The 20,066-nt window shown below is 37.4% G+C and overlaps 1 protein-coding gene across 1 annotated transcript; it reads left to right on the top strand.

Moving 5' to 3' along the window:
• Positions 1–77: 77 nt before the first annotated feature.
• LOC128228511 (peptidyl-prolyl cis-trans isomerase FKBP8-like) lies at positions 78–16,785 on the top strand. The gene is made up of 13 exons (XM_052939854.1): positions 78–95; positions 1,737–1,872; positions 2,014–2,105; positions 2,417–2,558; positions 3,581–3,668; positions 3,966–4,073; positions 5,549–5,623; positions 5,964–6,078; positions 6,259–6,348; positions 7,523–7,600; positions 12,295–12,438; positions 13,257–13,373; positions 16,168–16,785. Exons 2-12 carry the CDS (start codon positions 1,740–1,742, stop codon positions 13,353–13,355), a joined length of 1,164 nt encoding a protein of 387 aa, XP_052795814.1. The 5' UTR covers positions 78–95; positions 1,737–1,739; the 3' UTR covers positions 13,356–13,373; positions 16,168–16,785.
• Positions 16,786–20,066: the final 3,281 nt, after the last annotated feature.

Genomic DNA, 20,066 nt, shown 5'->3' with positions numbered 1-20,066 from the left:
TAAAATGTTCTAGATGGTTTGGTTTAAAACTTTTTTATCGTAATTTTAATGTCGCAAAATACGTTAGACTACTTTAAGTAAACAACCAAGCCGGGGTAAGAAGTGAGAAAAAAATGAAAGTCAATAATTTATATTTGACGTGGAAACTTACTTTTGCCTTGAAGAAATATACACAATATATCAATCTTTACAATTTCCAATGTTATCACCATAATTCGTATCAAAAGCTGAACATATACAAATATTTTGTTGATATTGAATGTACTTTCACTTTAAACTGTCAGAACTAAACCATAAAACATTACATCATGCACGTGCATATTTAGTATTATGTAAGCATGTTTTGTGCCTTTTGACAAGACATATGTTAAGCTGTCAGACTTTCAGAGGGGCACCTTCAACCTTTGACTGAGACCACATGACAGACCACTCTCGGTCGAGTCTCGAGAGTTAGACTTTCATTCTCTCATTTACATTTTAGTATCAGAGACAAAAAAATAATAGTGTCTTATAGCTAGCTAAATGTTCATTTGCATCTAAGAAAATGATTGTTATTTTGAGTGCACATTGGCCATTATGGGTGTATAAATACCCTTTGATTCTTTTAGGTCGTACTGATGGGTAAATTATAACAATTTTTCCATTGACCAATATTATATCATATGGATTGTGAGATACTGGGTATTTTTCATTCTGGGCAAGTGTTTCCATCACCATTGACTTACTTCTTGAAGAATATAACACATACATGCCATATTTCTGAGAGGCTTCCAAGGGGATTTTGGTCTGAATTCCAGGGGATTTTGATATTACACCATGTGATTTTTATGCAGCAAAATTTAGCGTGATATCTTCAATTATTATATAAGAATAAATACAGAAACACACTCTTATTACAAGAATTTTGGGACTTAGTCATCATGCTCCTTCCTGGATTTTCTCATTCGTAATGTAATTGATGCTTTCCAATGTCAACCTTGTAAAACAATAATTCCAGGGGATATGGATACCCTGGCGGGGTCGGAATTCCGGGGGATTCCGTTTGTATTTCATGATAAACAGCCAACATTTTACACCATTGTGAACCATGACCCTTGTCATATAATTATATCATGTTGCAGACCAAATTATAGCAATAAATGTGGCGTGCGATATGCCTACATCACGATGTATTGTGAAAAAAAGATTAAACAGATATGGTCTGCAGTATTGAAAAATAGCAGCACATTGCAAAATCTGCAAGTAACGCATGGTTGATAGTGTACATATATGTACTCTAAAATGTAGGCAATATAAATCATGACTTGTCCATGTAAATATGACAAGAAATTCTTTGACGTCAATTTTGCAAATTATTGTGCGTCTGTTTTTTTATGACATAAGAAAAAAAAATGACTGAAGGGTGTTTGGGTGGAATGTATAAAATTTTATGTCATTTGAAAGTTGAAGGTATTAAAAAAACTTATCAATCTTGTGTTTTGACCCCTGTTGCCAATATGGTAAATATTTCCATTACTAGGCTTCAGAGACTTTATATATCAGTATTTCCCCAAGGCCTATTGGGATTGTTGGTACCTACATTCCTTCAAAAGCTATGATGGCGCTCAGACACGCTTTAATTGCAACAGCATGTATGTCAGCTGTACATTGTAACTATTGGTACTTTTGAAACACAAAACATTTGGTTTTGTAAGTGATAGTGCTATATCATGTCATCATACTGTAACATTTTGCAGAAAATGGACACGACTGAGCCATTAAAACACGAGGATACCCAAGACAAAATGGATCCAGCAGTTGGAGCATCAGGAGATGATGGGGACTCCCTGGGGACTGCAGCACCAGACTCTCCAATGGGGAAACAGGCACCAGGTTTGGGTTGTTTAATTGTTTTGGCTTTTAAAACATGTGTTGGTTGGTATAAATCACAATGTCATAATATACCCGGTTAAAGCAGGTTTATTACCTTGGCTTATTTTCAGTACAGTTATTCATTTGCTTTTGTTTGCACAGGAGATGGCCCAAGCTCAGAGGCATCAGAAGGTACGCAGGACCCAGAGGATGAATACACAGACATCCTGGGCAACAAAACACTCCTGAAAAAGGTGAGATCCATTATATGCGTTGTATAAATGATTTATGAGATATGCTTGATATTTATTCTTTGGAGTACTGTATTTTTTAGGAAAGGTTTTATTGAATGCCATGTCATATTCTTGTCCAAGGTCTTTATTAGTCTAAACTTTATGTGTTTAGTAATCACCGTTATTGAGCATTACCCTATATACAAGTGCCACAAAGTTACTGCAAAGCAAGAGTTCTTCAGTTCTTACTCTAACAGCTGCATACTAAATAGTTTACTGGGAAGTTTATAATAGGTATATAATTTGACACTTTGTATCTGGTTGATTTGCAGGTGTTGACAGCAGGTACTGGTCCCCGGCCCAACATGCAGGAGCGGGTGAAGATCATACTGCTACAGGAAATGCCAGAGCTAGGAACCACTCTGCCTGAACAGACGCTTGAGTTTGTCCTGGGACAGGGGGATGTTGCGCAAGGTAGGTATGGGATAGAACTGTTCCAATAACATCAAAGCCTGGCAAATGCTTTACCTCCCTTTTATGCTGAGCTCTTTGTATTATAGTGTTGACACATGGTGTATTGGCAGCATCATAGACAGGCTTGTTTAATGTTGTCCAAACATGCAAAATTTATTTATATGAAATGTAATGATATCTAAACTATAACATCCTCATCTTGATTTCAAAAGAAATTGTGCCACATTCTATCATGTCGGAGAGTGGATTCTTTATTTTCGTCTATAAACATATATAGCTCCCATATCAGAAAAGAAACAAGTTTTAAGAGTGTGTATTTGTTTGTTCAAGCAAATTATTTGTACTGGAGATGTTTTTGTTAAGTTTGTCTTCATGTCTTTGTTTTTATGTCAAGTTATAGTCCAAAACGCCATTAGAATTAGCATGATGTATAAATAACATGAAACATTTGTCTGAAAAGCTACAGTCACTATCTTAGCATCTCTCTTAACATGCCTAATAATGTTTAACTAATTTGAAATGATTTAATTTGTGCAGTGCAATTTCTCAAATGGATATGGCTTATTAAATCATAATTCAATTATCAAAGTAGGCCAATTTTTCTTGAGGATTTCTTACTTGTAATGGCTTATTAATCTGTAATTTAATAAACATAATAAGCCAGTGTCTGGTAGAGGATATGGACAAATGGAACAATGTTATAATGTACTCTACAGAGACAATCTTTGTTGGTGATAAAATAACTAGTAGCCCAAGTTTGAGCAACCAAGTACTTGACGGTTCTCTAACCCGCAGCAACGTTGGAGGGGCTATGGGGAGGGTTATGGGTAAGGGCAACCTTGAATTACCTTTTTGGCATTGTGTTTAATTAGATATTACACTAGCCTGCCAATAACACTGCTTTAATTGTATTTACACTTATTGAGTTGCAGGGAAATGATGTATGAAATGTTTCACCAAACTGGCGTTGAATACTTATACGGCTTTGTAACTGTTATTATCTGATTATCACCATGTTTCAGCATTGGACCTTGCTGTGGCTCTGATGAACATAGGAGAGAAGGCCCAGGTCATTTCAGGCTACCAGTACATGTATGGCGAGGTTGGAATGTAAGTAACTTGTAGGACATGTATTTGGCTTAGTTTTAAAAAAAATGAAACATTTTAATTAGGCTAAACAAGAATGGCAAGGTTAGTCTGTAAGTTACCAGTATGTGTAGGATATTTATTTCAACTTTTAATAGAAAATATTGGGAACTTTGAATTGCTGTAAAAGGTAATAATCACTTTTCCAAATTGTTATTTATTTTTACTGATACTTTAATTGTAATGGAAAACATCTTCAAATAAACAAGTATATTCAATGAAAAAATGGGGGAAAAATAACCATTCATTTTAACATTTTAGGCCACCTGATGTTCCAGCGAAGACCAACTTCAAGCTGACAGTCACTCTCTTGTCTAGCGAGGAGATAGACTATGGAAAGATGGACTTCAAGTCAAAATATGCAGAGGCGTAAGCTCATTTGACATATTACTAGGGCTGTGTATCGTCACTCAACTCACGATATGATACGTATCAAGATACGGTGTACGCGATTCACGATATATCACGATACGCTTATATATATATATATATTTTATTATGTAGGACTTTAATGTTTGCTTATTTTGTAAATTGTATATCCTTACCGAAACTATACTTTTAATGTTTTTATTATTTTGCATCGGCGAAGATGCGTGGTAGTGTTTCCATTATATTTTAATTCGGCCAGACATAATTTACAAATTACTAGTTTATTGTCTGACTTTGCAAAACCAAAGTTCTCCCAAGCTTTGGACTTATATTTTGCTGGCACATTTCTATAGGGTTTTTCTTTACTACCAGTAGAATTTCCTTCCGCCATTCTTGACTTTGCAGACAACTGAAAACTGTCAAAACAATGAAAGCCACTTCAGTTGCATTATCGCATACAGATAGCTCTCAGATTCCCGTTTTTTTTCATATCTTTTGTAAATCAAATTTAAAAAAGAAAATTAAATTGCAATTTTTTTAATAATTTTATTTTCATTTTTCATTTTAGTTTGAAAAATAAACATGGTGTAGATAAGTATTATAACTAGTTGAAACGTATTTTGCTAGCTCGACCTGATGTTTACGAAAATGCGGCTGAAGTGGCTTTCGCTGTTTTGACAGTTAAAAATGAAAGTTAACAAATTGACCGGATCGTTCAAAGATGTTTGGAAAGTGTTTTAAGCATACAAACCTTAAGTCGAGATAACGAATGATACGTGATACACACGATTTTTTACCGTACAATGCGATACGATACAGTTTATTGTCGGGTACCGAATCGCGATTTCACGTTGCACCGATGAATCGTTACAGCCCTACATATTACACGCAAATTATCTCAGCAGGATCAAGTTCAAGTTTCACTATTTTTGAGAATCAACACTTACCATAAATAGTTTCGAGCAAAATCATTCTTCTTAAACTGTATATTCAATCAGAACGGATTGCTATTTTCAAACCAATAATCAGCTATTATTGTGCGTCTTCAATGTTAACTGAGAATGCCTGTAAGCCTTTTGCTGATCACCGTAAAGGATCTAATATTTTATGGTTGACCTGATAAGCTGAGTTATGTTCCTTTCATAGTTATTTCTTATGTATAGAATGAATTTATTGTGGGCATGCATTTGAGTTTATTGGTTAATAAGCTGGTACTGATAAGGCAATTTATAACAAGGCTTTACTTTAAAATGAATGATACTATCACTTTAAACATTATGTTGCCAATTTTGTTTACAAGATATTATAAAATTTGTCTGTGCTTAACTGTAAGCTATAGATGAATATCAAACTCACTCAACTTTGCTATTTCTGCTAATTTTCCATATTGGGTAAGGATCAGTTATAAGCTTTTTCAGAATGAACTGATATTATTAACGTCATATGACATTTCAACTTTCTTTGTAATTTTACAGGGAGAAAAAGAAGGAAAGGGGGAATTATTACTTCAGAAGGAAGGAGTTTGAACGATCCATCAACTCATATTCGTTGTAGGTACCTTTTCTTGTCAAGTTGTGAAGGGAATTTTTGGTGTTCCCTTTTAAAAAAAAAAAAAAATCTGATTTTCATAACACTGGTCTCTTGGACATTGTACAGCATGGACTATTCTGTGGATGAAATTATTACATAGACTTATGCCCCTTTGACGACAAAAAAAATGGATGAGGTTCGGCATCCACTTGTGAGCATGCTCCTGTTTTCTTTCAAAAGCAAAATGAATTCATTTCTTCTTTTTTTAGACAGGTCTCAAGTTTTATGTATATACTTCATTTATCAATTGACTGCAGAGCTGTGCTTTTAAGGTATTATCACTGTATTTTTATCTTACAGTGCGTTAAAGGTGCTTGAGCCAGAGAACTTGAGGAAAGAAGGGGCAGACAACCTGCAGAAAGCCCTTGAGTTCCGGGCCATCGTACAGTGCAATAACTCAGCTGCCTTCTTCAAGGTATGAAAGGAATGTAAATGTTTGAGAAATGATGGGTCAATTCAAATGTAACATCAGTCGTGATGTCAACTAGAAATATCCCACACTATGGATGTTTTATTTCAATATATAAAAACTTACACCTAGTTATACAAGATGCATTACAACACAAGTAACAGTCCTGTTGCACTTTATATTCAGCTTGAAGCTTATGAACCAGCCCGGAAGGCTGCTGAAGAGTCCATCAAGCTCCTGGCATCTCACACCAAGGCCTACATCCGATTGGGGCAGGTATGTCGTCACTCAACAAATGATATCTCATCTATTTTTATCCCCCGCCTTGAAAAGATAGATAGATAGATAGATAATTCTTTATTTCCTCCTTTGAAGAAGAGATTGAACATGGCATTACATAATACATATACATAGACATATTTATAAGTGTGATCGAGTATGTACATATATACATATGTGCGTCTGTGCGTCCGTGCGTCCATCTGTCCCACATTCATTTCTTTGCATCTCCTCTTACATTTCTTATGCGATTTCTACCAAACTTTCACAGACTGATGATCATAAAGTGAAGCAGCGCATATTGTTGGGCTTACGGATTCGACCATTTTTGAAAGAGTTATTGCCCTTTGCTTATTTTACATTTAAAATTGAGTTATTGCCCTTTCTTAATTTTACGCATTTCTTATGTTCCTGAGAAACTACCCTTACCATTGATTGGCTTTCGTTACAAAAAATGCCCCCATGAGGGGGGATATAGCTATCTGTGACCGCTCTTGTTCAAAGTATAAAGACTATTTATTGTATTGTTGTCCGCTGCTCCATTAACCCTGGCCATAACTCTAAATCTTTTCTTGGTATTGAAATGAAACTTGGTACACATGTTGCTGGAGACAGTGCACACATGTACTGCAAGGCCCACACCTTGACTCTAATGATTGCTGATTTAGGCCAATTTTACTAAAAAGAAAGAGAAGAAGAACAACAGGAGAGCATTGTTGTTCTCCCATGGACCTCTTGTTCCTGTTACACACTATGGTGGTTCATAGTAAGACACTCGCCTTGTTTCATCTGAGGCACTGATAAGCTGACATGTCTGAGGGCTTGTTTGGATGTACATTTGTTCAACAATACTGCAGTTAATAAGTATCCTTTATGAGAGAATTGCATGCTTTCCATGATACTACTTTTCTATTGCCCAAGAGTTGGATTAGTTGAATGCAACATACCCTGTTTAAATTTTGATGAATTTTGAATGAAATAAAGTGAAAAGTTACAAATTGGAATGTCATTTCCTAGCGATGGCTACGTCCAATATGCCAATAAATAACAATAGCCAGTATAATATAATATCTGGATTGATAAAATTAGATATTTCCTATTAATTTCTTTGTAGGGTTTATCAGTGCACTTTATTATATTGAAAATGCCACAACCATATGTCTTTTTTCAGGCCCAAGAGAAGTTAGGGAATGCTGACAAGGCCATTGTGGCTTACAAAAAGGCACTGGAGCAGGATGCCACTAATAAGGTAATGTCTGCTACTGTTAAGCAATGAGCTTTTGTTGAGTTTTTGTGGACGTTTTCAACAGTTTGCTTAAGCAGCATAATGCTAAAAGAATACTGAAGATTTCAAACTTGATCTTTAGGAAAGATATAGCTGTATAATGGCTCCCTAATCAAATTGTTAGGCTATTGGATCAAACATGATTGAACTATCTGAACAAAAGAGTTTTTTGAAAGTGTGTTGGGTTTTGTCCCAAATTGTGGGAGCTATAATGTGTGTGGGACTATTGGACCAAAAGTTTTGGGGCTATTGGACCAAATGTGCTGTGGCGATTTCACCAAAAGTGTGGTGGCTATTAGACCAAATGTGCCATGGCCATTTCAAAAAAAGGGTGGTGGCCATTAGACCAAAACTGTTTGGGCTGTTCGACCATCAGTATGGGGGGCTTTTGGACTGAAAGTGTCGCGGCTATTTCACCAAAAGTGTGGTGGCTATTGGACCAAAACTGTTTGGGCGGTTCGACCATCAGTATGGGGGGTAAGTGGTCTGAAAGTGTTGGGGCTATTTCAATAAAAGTGTGGCGGCTATTAGACCAAAACTCTTTGAACTGTTCGACCATCAGTATTGGGGGCTTCTGGACTGAAAGTGTCGGGGCTATTTCACAAAAAGTGTGGTGGTTATAAGACCAAAACTGTTTGAGCTGTTCGACCATCAGTATTGCGGGCTTCTGGACTAAAAGTGTCGGGGCTATTTCACCAAAAGTTTGGTGGCTATTAGACCAACACTGTTTGGGCTGTTTGACCATCAGTATTGGGGCTTCTGGACTGAAAGTGTCGGGGCTATTTCACCAAAAGTGTGGTGGCTATTACAGCAAAACTCTTTGAACTGTTCGACCATCAGTATTGGAGGCTTCTGGACTAAAAGTGTTGGGGCTATTTCACCAAAAGAGTGGTGGTTATAAGACCAAAACTGTTTGGGTTGTTCGACCATCAGTATGGGGGGTAAGTGGTCTGAAAGTGTCGGGGCTATTGGACCATAAGTACAAGGGGCTACTGGACTGAAAGTGTTGGGGCTATTTGACCATAAGTATAAGGGGCTACTGGACTGAGTGTTGGGGCTATTGGACAATAAGTATAAGGGGCTACTGGACTGAAAGTGTTGGGGCTATTTGACCATAAGTATAAGGGGCTACTGGACCAAAAGTGTTGGGGCTTTTGGACCATAAGTATAAGGGGCTACTGGACTGAAAGTGTTGGGGCTATTTGACCATAAGTATAAGGGGCTACTGGACCAAAAGTGTTGGGGCTATTTGACCATAAGTATAAGGGGCTACTGGACTGAAAGTGTTTGGGCTATTGGACCATAAGTATAAGGGGCTACTGGACCAAAAGTGTTGGGGCTTTTGGACCATAAGTATAAGGGGCTACTGGACTGAAAGTGTTGGGGCTATTTGACCATAAGTATAAGGGGCTACTGGACTGAAAGTGTTGGGGCTTTTGGACCATAAGTATAAGGGGCTACTGGACTGAAAGTGTTGGGGCTATTTGACCATAAGTATAAGGGGCTACTGGACCAAAAGTGTTGGGGCTTTTGGACCATAAGTATAAGGGGCTACTGGACTGAAAGTGTTGGGGCTATTTGACCATAAGTATAAGGGGCTACTGGACTGAAAGTGTTTGGGCTATTGGACCATAAGTATAAGGAGCTACTGACCTGAAGTGTTGGGGCTATTGGACCATAAGTATAAGGGGCTACTGGACTGAAAGTGTTGGGGCTTTTGGACCATAAGTATAAGGGGCTACTGGACTGAAAGTGTTTGGGCTATTGGACCATAAGTATAAGGAGCTACTGACCTGAAGTGTTGGGGCTATTGGACCATAAGTATAAGGGGCTACTGGACTGAAAGTGTTGGGGCTTTTGGACCATAAGTATAAGGGGCTACTGGACTGAAAGTGTTTGGGCTATTGGACCATAAGTATAAGGAGCTACTGACCTGAAGTGTTGGGGCTATTGGACCATAAGTATAAGGGGCTACTGGACTGAAAGTGTTGGGGCTTTTGGACCATAAGTATAAGGGGCTACTGGACTGAAAGTGTTGGGGCTATTTGACCATAAGTATAAGGGGCTACTGGACCAAAAGTGTTGGGGCTTTTGGACCATAAGTATAAGGGGCTACTGGACTGAAAGTGTTGGGGCTATTTGACCATAAGTATAAGGGGCTACTGGACTGAAAGTGTTGGGGCTTTTGGACCATAAGTATAAGGGGCTACTGGACTGAAAGTGTTGGGGCTATTTGACCATAAGTATAAGGGGCTACTGGACCAAAAGTGTTGGGGCTTTTGGACCATAAGTATAAGGGGCTACTGGACTGAAAGTGTTGGGGCTATTTGACCATAAGTATAAGGGGCTACTGGGCTGAAAGTGTTTGGGCTATTGGACCATAAGTATAAGGAGCTACTGACCTGAAGTGTTGGGGCTATTGGACCATAAGTATAAGGGGCTACTGGACTGAAAGTGTTGGGGCTTTTGGACCATAAGTATAAGGGGCTACTGGACTGAAAGTGTTTGGGCTATTGGACCATAAGTATAAGGAGCTACTGACCTGAAGTGTTGGGGCTATTGGACCATAAGTATAAGGGGCTACTGGACTGAAAGTGTTGGGGCTTTTGGACCATAAGTATAAGGGGCTACTGGACTGAAAGTGTTTGGGCTATTGGACCATAAGTATAAGGAGCTACTGACCTGAAGTGTTGGGGCTATTGGACCATAAGTATAAGGGGCTACTGGACTGAAAGTGTTGGGGCTTTTTGACCATAAGTATAAGGGGCTACTGGACTGAAAGTGTTTGGGCTATTGGACCATAAGTATAAGGAGCTACTGACCTGAAGTGTTGGGGCTATTGGACCATAAGTATAAGGGGCTACTGGACTGAAAGTGTTGGGGCTTTTGGACCATAAGTATAAGGGGCTACTGGACTGAAAGTGTTTGGGCTATTGGACCATAAGTATAAGGAGCTACTGACCTGAAGTGTTGGGGCTATTGGACCATAAGTATAAGGGGCTACTGGACTGAAAGTGTTGGGGCTTTTGGACCATAAGTATAAGGGGCTACTGGACTGAAAGTGTTTGGGCTATTGGACCATAAGTATAAGGAGCTACTGACCTGAAGTGTTGGGGCTATTGGACCATAAGTATAAGGGGCTACTGGACTGAAAGTGTTGGGGCTTTTGGACCATAAGTATAAGGGGCTACTGGACTGAAAGTGTTGGGGCTATTTGACCATAAGTATAAGGGGCTACTGGACCAAAAGTGTTGGGGCTTTTGGACCATAAGTATAAGGGGCTACTGGACTGAAAGTGTTGGGGCTATTTGACCATAAGTATAAGGGGCTACTGGACTGAAAGTGTTGGGGCTTTTGGACCATAAGTATAAGGGGCTACTGGACTGAAAGTGTTGGGGCTATTTGACCATAAGTATAAGGGGCTACTGGACCAAAAGTGTTGGGGCTTTTGGACCATAAGTATAAGGGGCTACTGGACTGAAAGTGTTGGGGCTATTTGACCATAAGTATAAGGGGCTACTGGACTGAAAGTGTTTGGGCTATTGGACCATAAGTATAAGGAGCTACTGACCTGAAGTGTTGGGGCTATTGGACCATAAGTATAAGGGGCTACTGGACTGAAAGTGTTGGGGCTTTTGGACCATAAGTATAAGGGGCTACTGGACTGAAAGTGTTTGGGCTATTGGACCATAAGTATAAGGAGCTACTGACCTGAAGTGTTGGGGCTATTGGACCATAAGTATAAGGGGCTACTGGACTGAAAGTGTTGGGGCTTTTGGACCATAAGTATAAGGGGCTACTGGACTGAAAGTGTTTGGGCTATTGGACCATAAGTATAAGGAGCTACTGACCTGAAGTGTTGGGGCTATTGGACCATAAGTATAAGGAGCTACTGGACTGAAAGTGTTGGGGCTTTTGGACCATAAGTATAAGGGGCTACTGGACTGAAAGTGTTTGGGCTATTGGACCATAAGTATAAGGAGCTACTGACCTGAAGTGTTGGGGCTATTGGACCATAAGTACGGGCGAGCTATTTGACCAAAAGTGTTGGGGCTATTGGACCATAAGTGCTGGGGCTATAGGATAGGACCATAGGTATGGGGGGCTATTTGACCAAAGTGTTTGTGCTGTTGGACCATAAGTATAAGGAGCTACTGGACCATAAGTATTGGGGGCTACTGGACCAAAAGTGTTGGGGCTACTGGACCATAAGTATGGGGGCTATTTGACCAAAAGTGTGGAGGTGTTAGGACCAAAAAGGTTAGGGATATTGGACCAAACATTATGGAGATTTGAATGAGTGTTAGGCTGTTCGATCAAAAGTGTGTAGGCAATTTGACCAGAATTGCAGCTTTTTGACTTTGATGTACTGCACCAGGTGGAATATGGTCTTATTGCACTTGGTTTGTGGAACTTATAATTTTGATGCACATTTATGAAGAATGGACAAAATAATGGTCCTTGCTTTTGTGACAAATGCGGCGTAAGACAGCATTCATATCCTATGGACACATTTTTGTTTGCAATTTACATTGCTTGCAGATGTATGGTGCATTATGCAGCATATATTATAAAAATAATCATTTCTAAAGATATACAATTCCATCATTTTAATGTGTACATTATTTCTGTCAATTTTAATGTTTTTAAACCCTTAGTGGCTTCACTCCGAGTTGTCCCGCCTTACAAAGGTGAACCACAACAAGAAGAAAGATCAGCGGGAAATGTACTCCAAAATGTTCTGGGGATCAAATCCCCCAGACATGTCCAATAGTGGGAAAGCTAAACCTTCAAAGGCAGAGGTAAAACATTTTCTACTAAAAGGTATTTCGTTTTCATATGTATCTGCATTTAGTTAAAGGGGTTTAAAATTCCATGCAAGCTTACTGGCATCATGAAGTACTAGCAGTGGTGTTCCACAGCTTTTGAAGACTACGTAAACTCTATGGCCTTTAGGCTTTCTAAATTAGAAGGATAATGCCTCCATCATGCCTAACGAAAAAGGCTTTAACTTTTTCTTGGCTGCTCCAATTCTCATTGCCATCTGTTTTATGTACAAAACAACCTGGATCAATGGAAATTTCCCTTGAAAACATTTTACTGTATTGTCGTGTTATCAGCTTAAATTTAGTTTCATCATCATATGAATTTTCCAACGTAATAATTAATTGATGCAATTGTGATACAGTTAATTTCTAATGCAAAAAAGACATCAAGGTCATTTCTTTCAATTTTGCCCCCAATTTTACACAGTATAATTGTATAGAATCTGTTCCTTAAAGTTCATATGTCACTGAGCTTTTTCTTGATGTTCTGAACCAAAATATTTTGCTAGTTGCATGGCCTTATGAAGTGTAATTACCGCATTTTTTTTCTAAGAATGTAATATGTTAATTGCAAAAACATGTCAAAAGATGAAAATTAACTGTCCCTGGATTTATTCTCCTAAATAATAATTCTTCTTTATTGTTGTTCAAGAGCTGAACATCTTGAAAATAAAAATTGTTGATACATCTTTGTAATACATTTATAGCTTATGTCAATTTGAAGTGGTTCAGTTTTTGCCCCTAGTTTAACCAGCTGGTATGTAGGGAATGACATGTGACCTGTAATGTTTCAGCCTGTGAATTGGTTGAAACTTGGAGGACTTGGCTTTATTGGCTTCATCCTTACTGGGCTGGCAAGCTTTGGCATTCAGCGCTACCTCAACCAGTCCTAGTCACAGGTCAAATGATAGGTGAGGGCAGGTTTATGCATTCTTCAACATATTGCAGTGTTTCTACAGTGTAACTATTAGAGTCTGTCATTAAAACATGAAACTTCCATATCAAAGATATTATAATTGCAAAGGCAACACACACGCTAACCTATAGCATTAATAATGTGTAGTTTCCTATGCATCTTTAAAAGCCTCACAAAATACATCTCTAATGTTAGGTTAGTTTCCTGTCATCTTCCAAAATGTATAAAAATGACTCAGTTTTCATTTCTGAGATTATTTTACAAAACATTAATGCTGTAATCAAATTGGAGTCTGTTCAATTATAGAACAAATAAGGAGTTTAATTTTTATTTGCTGGCATAGCTGAGCGATCACCATGAAATATGACTTACAGGTACTTCCCATTTGATGGATAGTAGAATAATGAACCTTACCCTACTACTTTTACTTCTTTGTTGACAAAAACTCTTTAACTATATGCACTAAAAGAACCATTACCTATAAACAATATGTTTCTTTACGAGAAAAAAATATATAAACAAGAGGAATAAGTGTTGATCAATATTGTGGTAAAATTATGTCTACCTTTAATGGCTCATTAGCCAGGTTTTCATATAGTGAAACCTGGTTATTAGAATGACGAATGTCATTGTTCGGGCGGGTGGCCGGGCGGCGTCAAACTCACCTATGAAACTGTATAACTTTAGTTAGGGATGACATATCTTGACTAAACTTGGTCTATAGGAAGGGTTTATGGAGACATTTCATGGGATTGCGTTTGGGGTCCCTAGGGTCAAGGTCAAGGTCACTGCTACTAAAAATAGAAAAACGGTTAAAACTAAATTACTTTAGTTAGGGTTGACATATCTTGACCAAACTTGGTGTATAGGAAGAGTTTATGGAGACATTTCATGGGATTGCGTTTGGGGTCCCTAGGGTCAAGGTCACTGCTACTAAAAATAGAAAAACGGTTAAAACTAAATTACTTTAGTTAGGGTTGACATATCTTGACCAAACTTGGTCTATAGGAAGAGTTTATAGAGACCTTTCATGGGATTGCGTTTAGGGTCCCTAGGGTCAAGGTCAAGGTCACTGTTACTAAAACTAGAAAAACGGTCGAAACTGAATGACTTAAGTTAGGGATGACATATCTTGACTAAACTTGATCTATAGGAAGGGTTTATGGAGACCTTTCATGGGATTGCGTCTGGAGTCCCTAGGGTCAAGGTCAAGGTCACTGTTACTAAAAATAGAAAAACAGACACAGGCTGATGTTCTTCTGTCAATCATTAAAAACCTGGTTTCGTTGCATTGCGGCATTTTTTGTTTGTATTTTATTCTTATGTTGCTTTTCAATTTTAAAATGATAATCAAAATAGTTATTTTTCAAAAATGGCCAGTATTTAGGTACTCTTGATGTGAAAAAGCCTTAGTTTACATGGCTACTTATGTCATCTATTATTTCAATTTTCAAATGGTTTTTTTCTCAAGTAGAAATACATGAGTGAATTAACAAATATTCTTCATCACAATTGTTCATGAATCTAATGAAAAAAAACATTAAACAGTGGCCTGATTTAGGTACACAAACAGTACAGTTAAATAAAAACAACAACAATGGAAATAAAAGTAAAATTTAAAAAAAAAAGTAAAATGTTTAAAGTATTAAACTTTACAACAGGATTCAAATGTTTTGTCAACCTCTGAATGATTTTGTTTATTGTTTATGGGATGTGGTTACATATAATAGAAAAAAAATTAGTCAACAGATAAATGCTATCTGTATCATATTTTAGCATTTCTTTTGTTTTCTGAACATTCACTTTCATATCAGAATGGAAACACATAATCAGAGCGTTACCATTCAGTTACTAGTTTGTGGATGAATTGCAAACTTTTCACTTATACTCACCCAGGTTATTGAACGTTGCCCTGGACAACATGGTACAACAGTTACGGCAACTATTATCCTTGTAATTGATTGTTTTCCTTGCGCTGAAATGCTCATTTATAATTTATAATTTCAATTACTCAAGTGCACAAAACTATTAATTGGCAGAAGTTTAAAAAGAAGCATTTGAGAGGCCTAACTCGATCTGTTGTTTTTATTTCTTTAATTATTATTAGGACAAATATTCTGCTCAGCATATAAAATTTTGCTAATTCTGCTTTAGTTAAAGAATATTTAATTTTATGTCTTAGAGATTGTTTGAACACTTGAAATGCATTGAATTGAGTTTACAAAAATGTTTGCATTTGAAATAAGTGGGTTTAAAATAAAGACACATATGTCTGATTATGGAAGGAAGTTAATCTCATCTGGGACCAGCAACAAACACTCCTACTCCCAGATCTCATTGATCTTCATTAAAGTCTGTGAAAGTGGGGTTTCAAAATAGTTTCCAATAGAAAATTTTATGCAGGAAAACTCCTCATTCAGATCAATAATGGTTAAGGCTCTTTTTGTACTCAGCCAACTTATAATACAGCTTCTTTTGGAAACCCCAATTTGGCTTCACCCTTGAAGACAGCAATTAGGGGATTGTCTTTGTGGTGCCTGATCGAATTAGCAACAGAGTGTAAAACTTTGGGTCAGGTTTTATAATCACATAGCTGTTATTGTGCAAGTTTCACTGTTTGTCTACAACAACTTGTCATTGCTATTTAAAAACGGATTTGATACAATTATATCTTTGGTTACTAAATAGTTTCTGTTAAGAAGTTTAGTCTTTATAGTTTGAGGAAATGGCCACCCTTTTAAATAGCAGTGATATATCAATATAAATTGTATTTCTTTGACACTCTTCAGGTAAAAAGTGATGTAACAGGTACCAGGGACTGTTAAAAGAAATATCTGCTAGACAATGAGTCTTACTGCACATGACCAAGCTGGAACACTGGATATTGACGGCACACACAAGGGACCAATGGGATGCAAAAGGTCACTCATATTTCAGCCATTTTTGATATGTTAAGAAAAGGCCTAATGATGTGTTAAATGACATACAGTCATACTATTTTATGAAAACATATTCATGTTTTTATTTTCTGTATTTTGTACTGATATTATGAACATAATGAATAAGTGACATGGTTGAAGGATCGGTGCAAATCCTATTAGTCCTTTTCTTGATAAAAAGATGAACATTTGAAAGAATGTCTAAAATCATTGTCTGAAATCAATGATATTCATAACCTATCTAGAGTGGTTTATTGCATCATTTCCAGCTTTTTCATCATTGACTAGTATGTGTGAAATAGCAATACAGACAGGTCTTTGTGAATATTCGTGTGATATTTCTTGTGGTGCAGACCCAAGTGTCACAAGCTTGGTTTAATGCTTGTTTGATGTATAGATATTGTTGATATGGTTAATGTATAATATGTTGTGTTAACATTTTTATATGGAATTAAATTATAAAAGACACCCACTTTGTCCTGCATTTTCCCATTACCGGTATGTTGTTTTGCCCTGGTCACACCAACAAGGCGATATGACCTCTTCGCGATTGATTTCATTTGCGACTGACTTTAAACTAGTGCAACTGCTTTTGTCCATATTTAGAATCTGTGGTTGATCGGCGATCATTCAGCACTAGTTTTTTCAGCTTGCCAGAGATTGCACGTCAACATGCCACATATCTGCAACTGTTCACCACAGATATGACAATGGGCTTGAAACTGGTTGAGACCCGTGAGATTAATGACTTGTCAGCAAATCTTCTGTGACTGGTATCGCCTAAACGGGGACTGATAAGACAATTATTATGCCTCATTATGATGAGTGGAAAAGCATTGATGTGATGTCTGTAAATATTCGTCTGTAATACCCAGACAGGGTAAAAAACGGGACGGTGACCCGTCGTTGATCAGTCGCCGTCTAGACGCCGACCGAATGAATATGAAAGAAAACCCTTTTGCGAGCACTTTGGTTTGCAAAATGTTTCACTTGCAGATTCGTAGACATCCAGGCGACTGAATTGGTCGAAAACCAGGATCCGATCAACCTGTAAAACACTTCTAATACACTTTCTAGCGAAAACTGGTCGCCGGAGGTCTAGAGTTGGTTGTAAGCTATGTCTGACTTTCGGAACATTTGTATCAGTTAACAGTTTTTTCATGCTTATCAAAACATTTCTGGCAACAGTTACCGTTAGATTTATATTAAATACTTTAGAGATTAATATATGCCCGCGCGGTGCCAATGATTAATATCCCTGGCACATCGATAATGGCCCGAGGGACATTATCACCTAACTACACCACGCTGCCATTTATTAGTCTGTTTAATAGTGTACAATATCACGGTCAAGCTTGCGGCCAGGTACAATGCCCTCGAAACACCATCCTCTCCTTACTTCTTGTTTCCTCAATTCACACTTTTTGCCCTTATAAGCTTAGAAATGTTGGGTAATGACAGCGAATCGGCTTTAACGCTTATTAACAGGTTAATGTTTGAAACGAACGCTGAGCCTAAGCGTTCTTCAGCTATTGATCGGAAACCGTGGGGACGGACGATGGACGGAAAAACGATCCGATAACTGTATGCCACCCTTTGGGGCATAAAAATCGCAGGTACTGTAATACAAAGTTAAGTTAATATCACTCAAGCCTTAGATGCATAAGGTTTTTTTTCTTATACTCTTCCAGTTTATAAGGGGTATGATTTAAAAGGAGCATATATGAGATTTTTATAAAGTAATTATAACAAGTTTAATTGTATTTGTTATCAAACATGAGCATTTATGATATCTTAAATTAGATTCACATGATTCAACATTAAAGCCAAAACACATTGGTCTGAATAAACGGCACTGCACTGTATTGAGAGGAATGCTAGGACTACAACAGGGTCCGTATTACTGAAGGGACCCACTGATGTTTTTGGACCAAAAATTAGGTTTCACTGTAATGCATCTAAAATACTTATTTTATCATTGTTTTACACTATATAGAAACTGGAACCGATATCGGAAATGCAGAAAAAATACAAAGTATAAACATGTATTTTGGTTTTAATAGGGTGCGAACCCACGTCAAGATTTCATTTTGAGAAAACCGACGTGTCAACCAGTAGACCACAAGGACTTATACAACAGAGGCGGATATTTCGACGTTATAACAACACATTGATATCATCACGTGATACTGCCATTCAACCAATCACGCCACAACGAAATCGCTGAAAGCCTTTTGTAACGCTATTAAATATTGTGGAATTCAAAGACGATATTAGAGCAAAAATCAACATTTACTGAATGGTTCCAGCTGTCGGTATCACATTTTAATACTCCTAATGATTTGCCGCACTTATTTCGTTATAAATAAGTGAGTTTTACAAATAATGAGCGAGTCCCTTTAAATGAATTTTAAATATTTTGAATTAATTATACAAAAATAAAATGATATATTTCCAAAATCATATTAGAACTTCAAGATGTTTTAACTACTTTAGCATAAAAACCCAAAAGTAATTATGCATTTATTTATCTCAATTTAACCACAAATATCATACTAGTATACGTTTCAAGTCCAAGGCCTAGCAAACTAGTTTCGGATGGAACGAGCTAACGAAAAGTTGATTTCGGTAGATTAATTTTATTTGAAACTGTAACAACAATTACACAGTTCATGATACGGATGTAAAATCCAAACTATTTGATTACCAACCAAGACGCCCTGAATATAGCATGCACAACGTCACACCGAAATCTGTATATGACATGGCTGTCTTAATGCATGGGTGGGTGGGATGGGGGGATGGCGGGGGCACTCTTAGTGCAATGGATACCATATTGCTTTATACATAAATATTTTCATATTTGAACTCGTTTAAGTATTTTTTAAACACAATAATCATATTTCAGTGTAAGTTTCATAAAATATTTCATTTTAAAGCTTGAAGAAAAGGGAGGTAATAAGATAATGATACGGCCATGGTTATTGCATAGTTCGATTTCGCACAGTTTCTACATGATATAACTCAATATAACATGATATAATTCATACTGTGAGATCTAATGAATTTTCAAGTTTACTCATTTGTTAAAATCGGAATAATCTAAACATCCTCCGAATGTTTTTCTGAGCTTTGATGAATCGTGCCCTAAGGCTCGTAAACCAAGCTATAAACAATCCGTAGCCTTAGAGTTTGGGAAAAATATTAAATACAGTACAAGTGTATCGCTGTAATTCTCATTCCCGCCTTCGGACATCAACAGTAATTCGGGCCAAGTTCTTCCTATAGCTCCCGATAAACGCCTCAAGAAATTGTGTCTCTAGTGGAACAGCGATTGATCGTACCGTGGTCACAAACGTGAGGCCATCAGCGCCGTACGTAGTTCTATATTTTGGCATTTGGCAACCAATGTAACTAACGAACGTTGCAATATGCATGCAGGTCAATGCAAATTGACCTTAGTCTACGAATTTCGAGTTTTAACAAGAAGGGGTCAAGGATAACCGGTGATTCTATATGAATATAGTGACCCCAATAGTCCTTACTTTAACGGGTTCGAACAAAAGGTTTTGGCGACGAGGTAGTGTCCGCCTACGATGAGAGAGTTGGTGGGCTCGGTTCCCACCATATACACATACCAATTTGTGCAGTCTGGTACAAAGGGTCACATATCCTTTGAACATACACGTCTGCTTAAATACTAATGTATTAGGTGTCAAATATCGAAGATAAATAATCATCCATGTATG

The sequence above is a fragment of the Mya arenaria genome, chromosome 3 (genome assembly GCF_026914265.1).
Source record: "Mya arenaria isolate MELC-2E11 chromosome 3, ASM2691426v1".
NCBI lineage: Eukaryota > Metazoa > Mollusca > Bivalvia > Myida > Myidae > Mya > Mya arenaria.
This window is presented reverse-complemented; position numbering and strand designations above follow the sequence as displayed.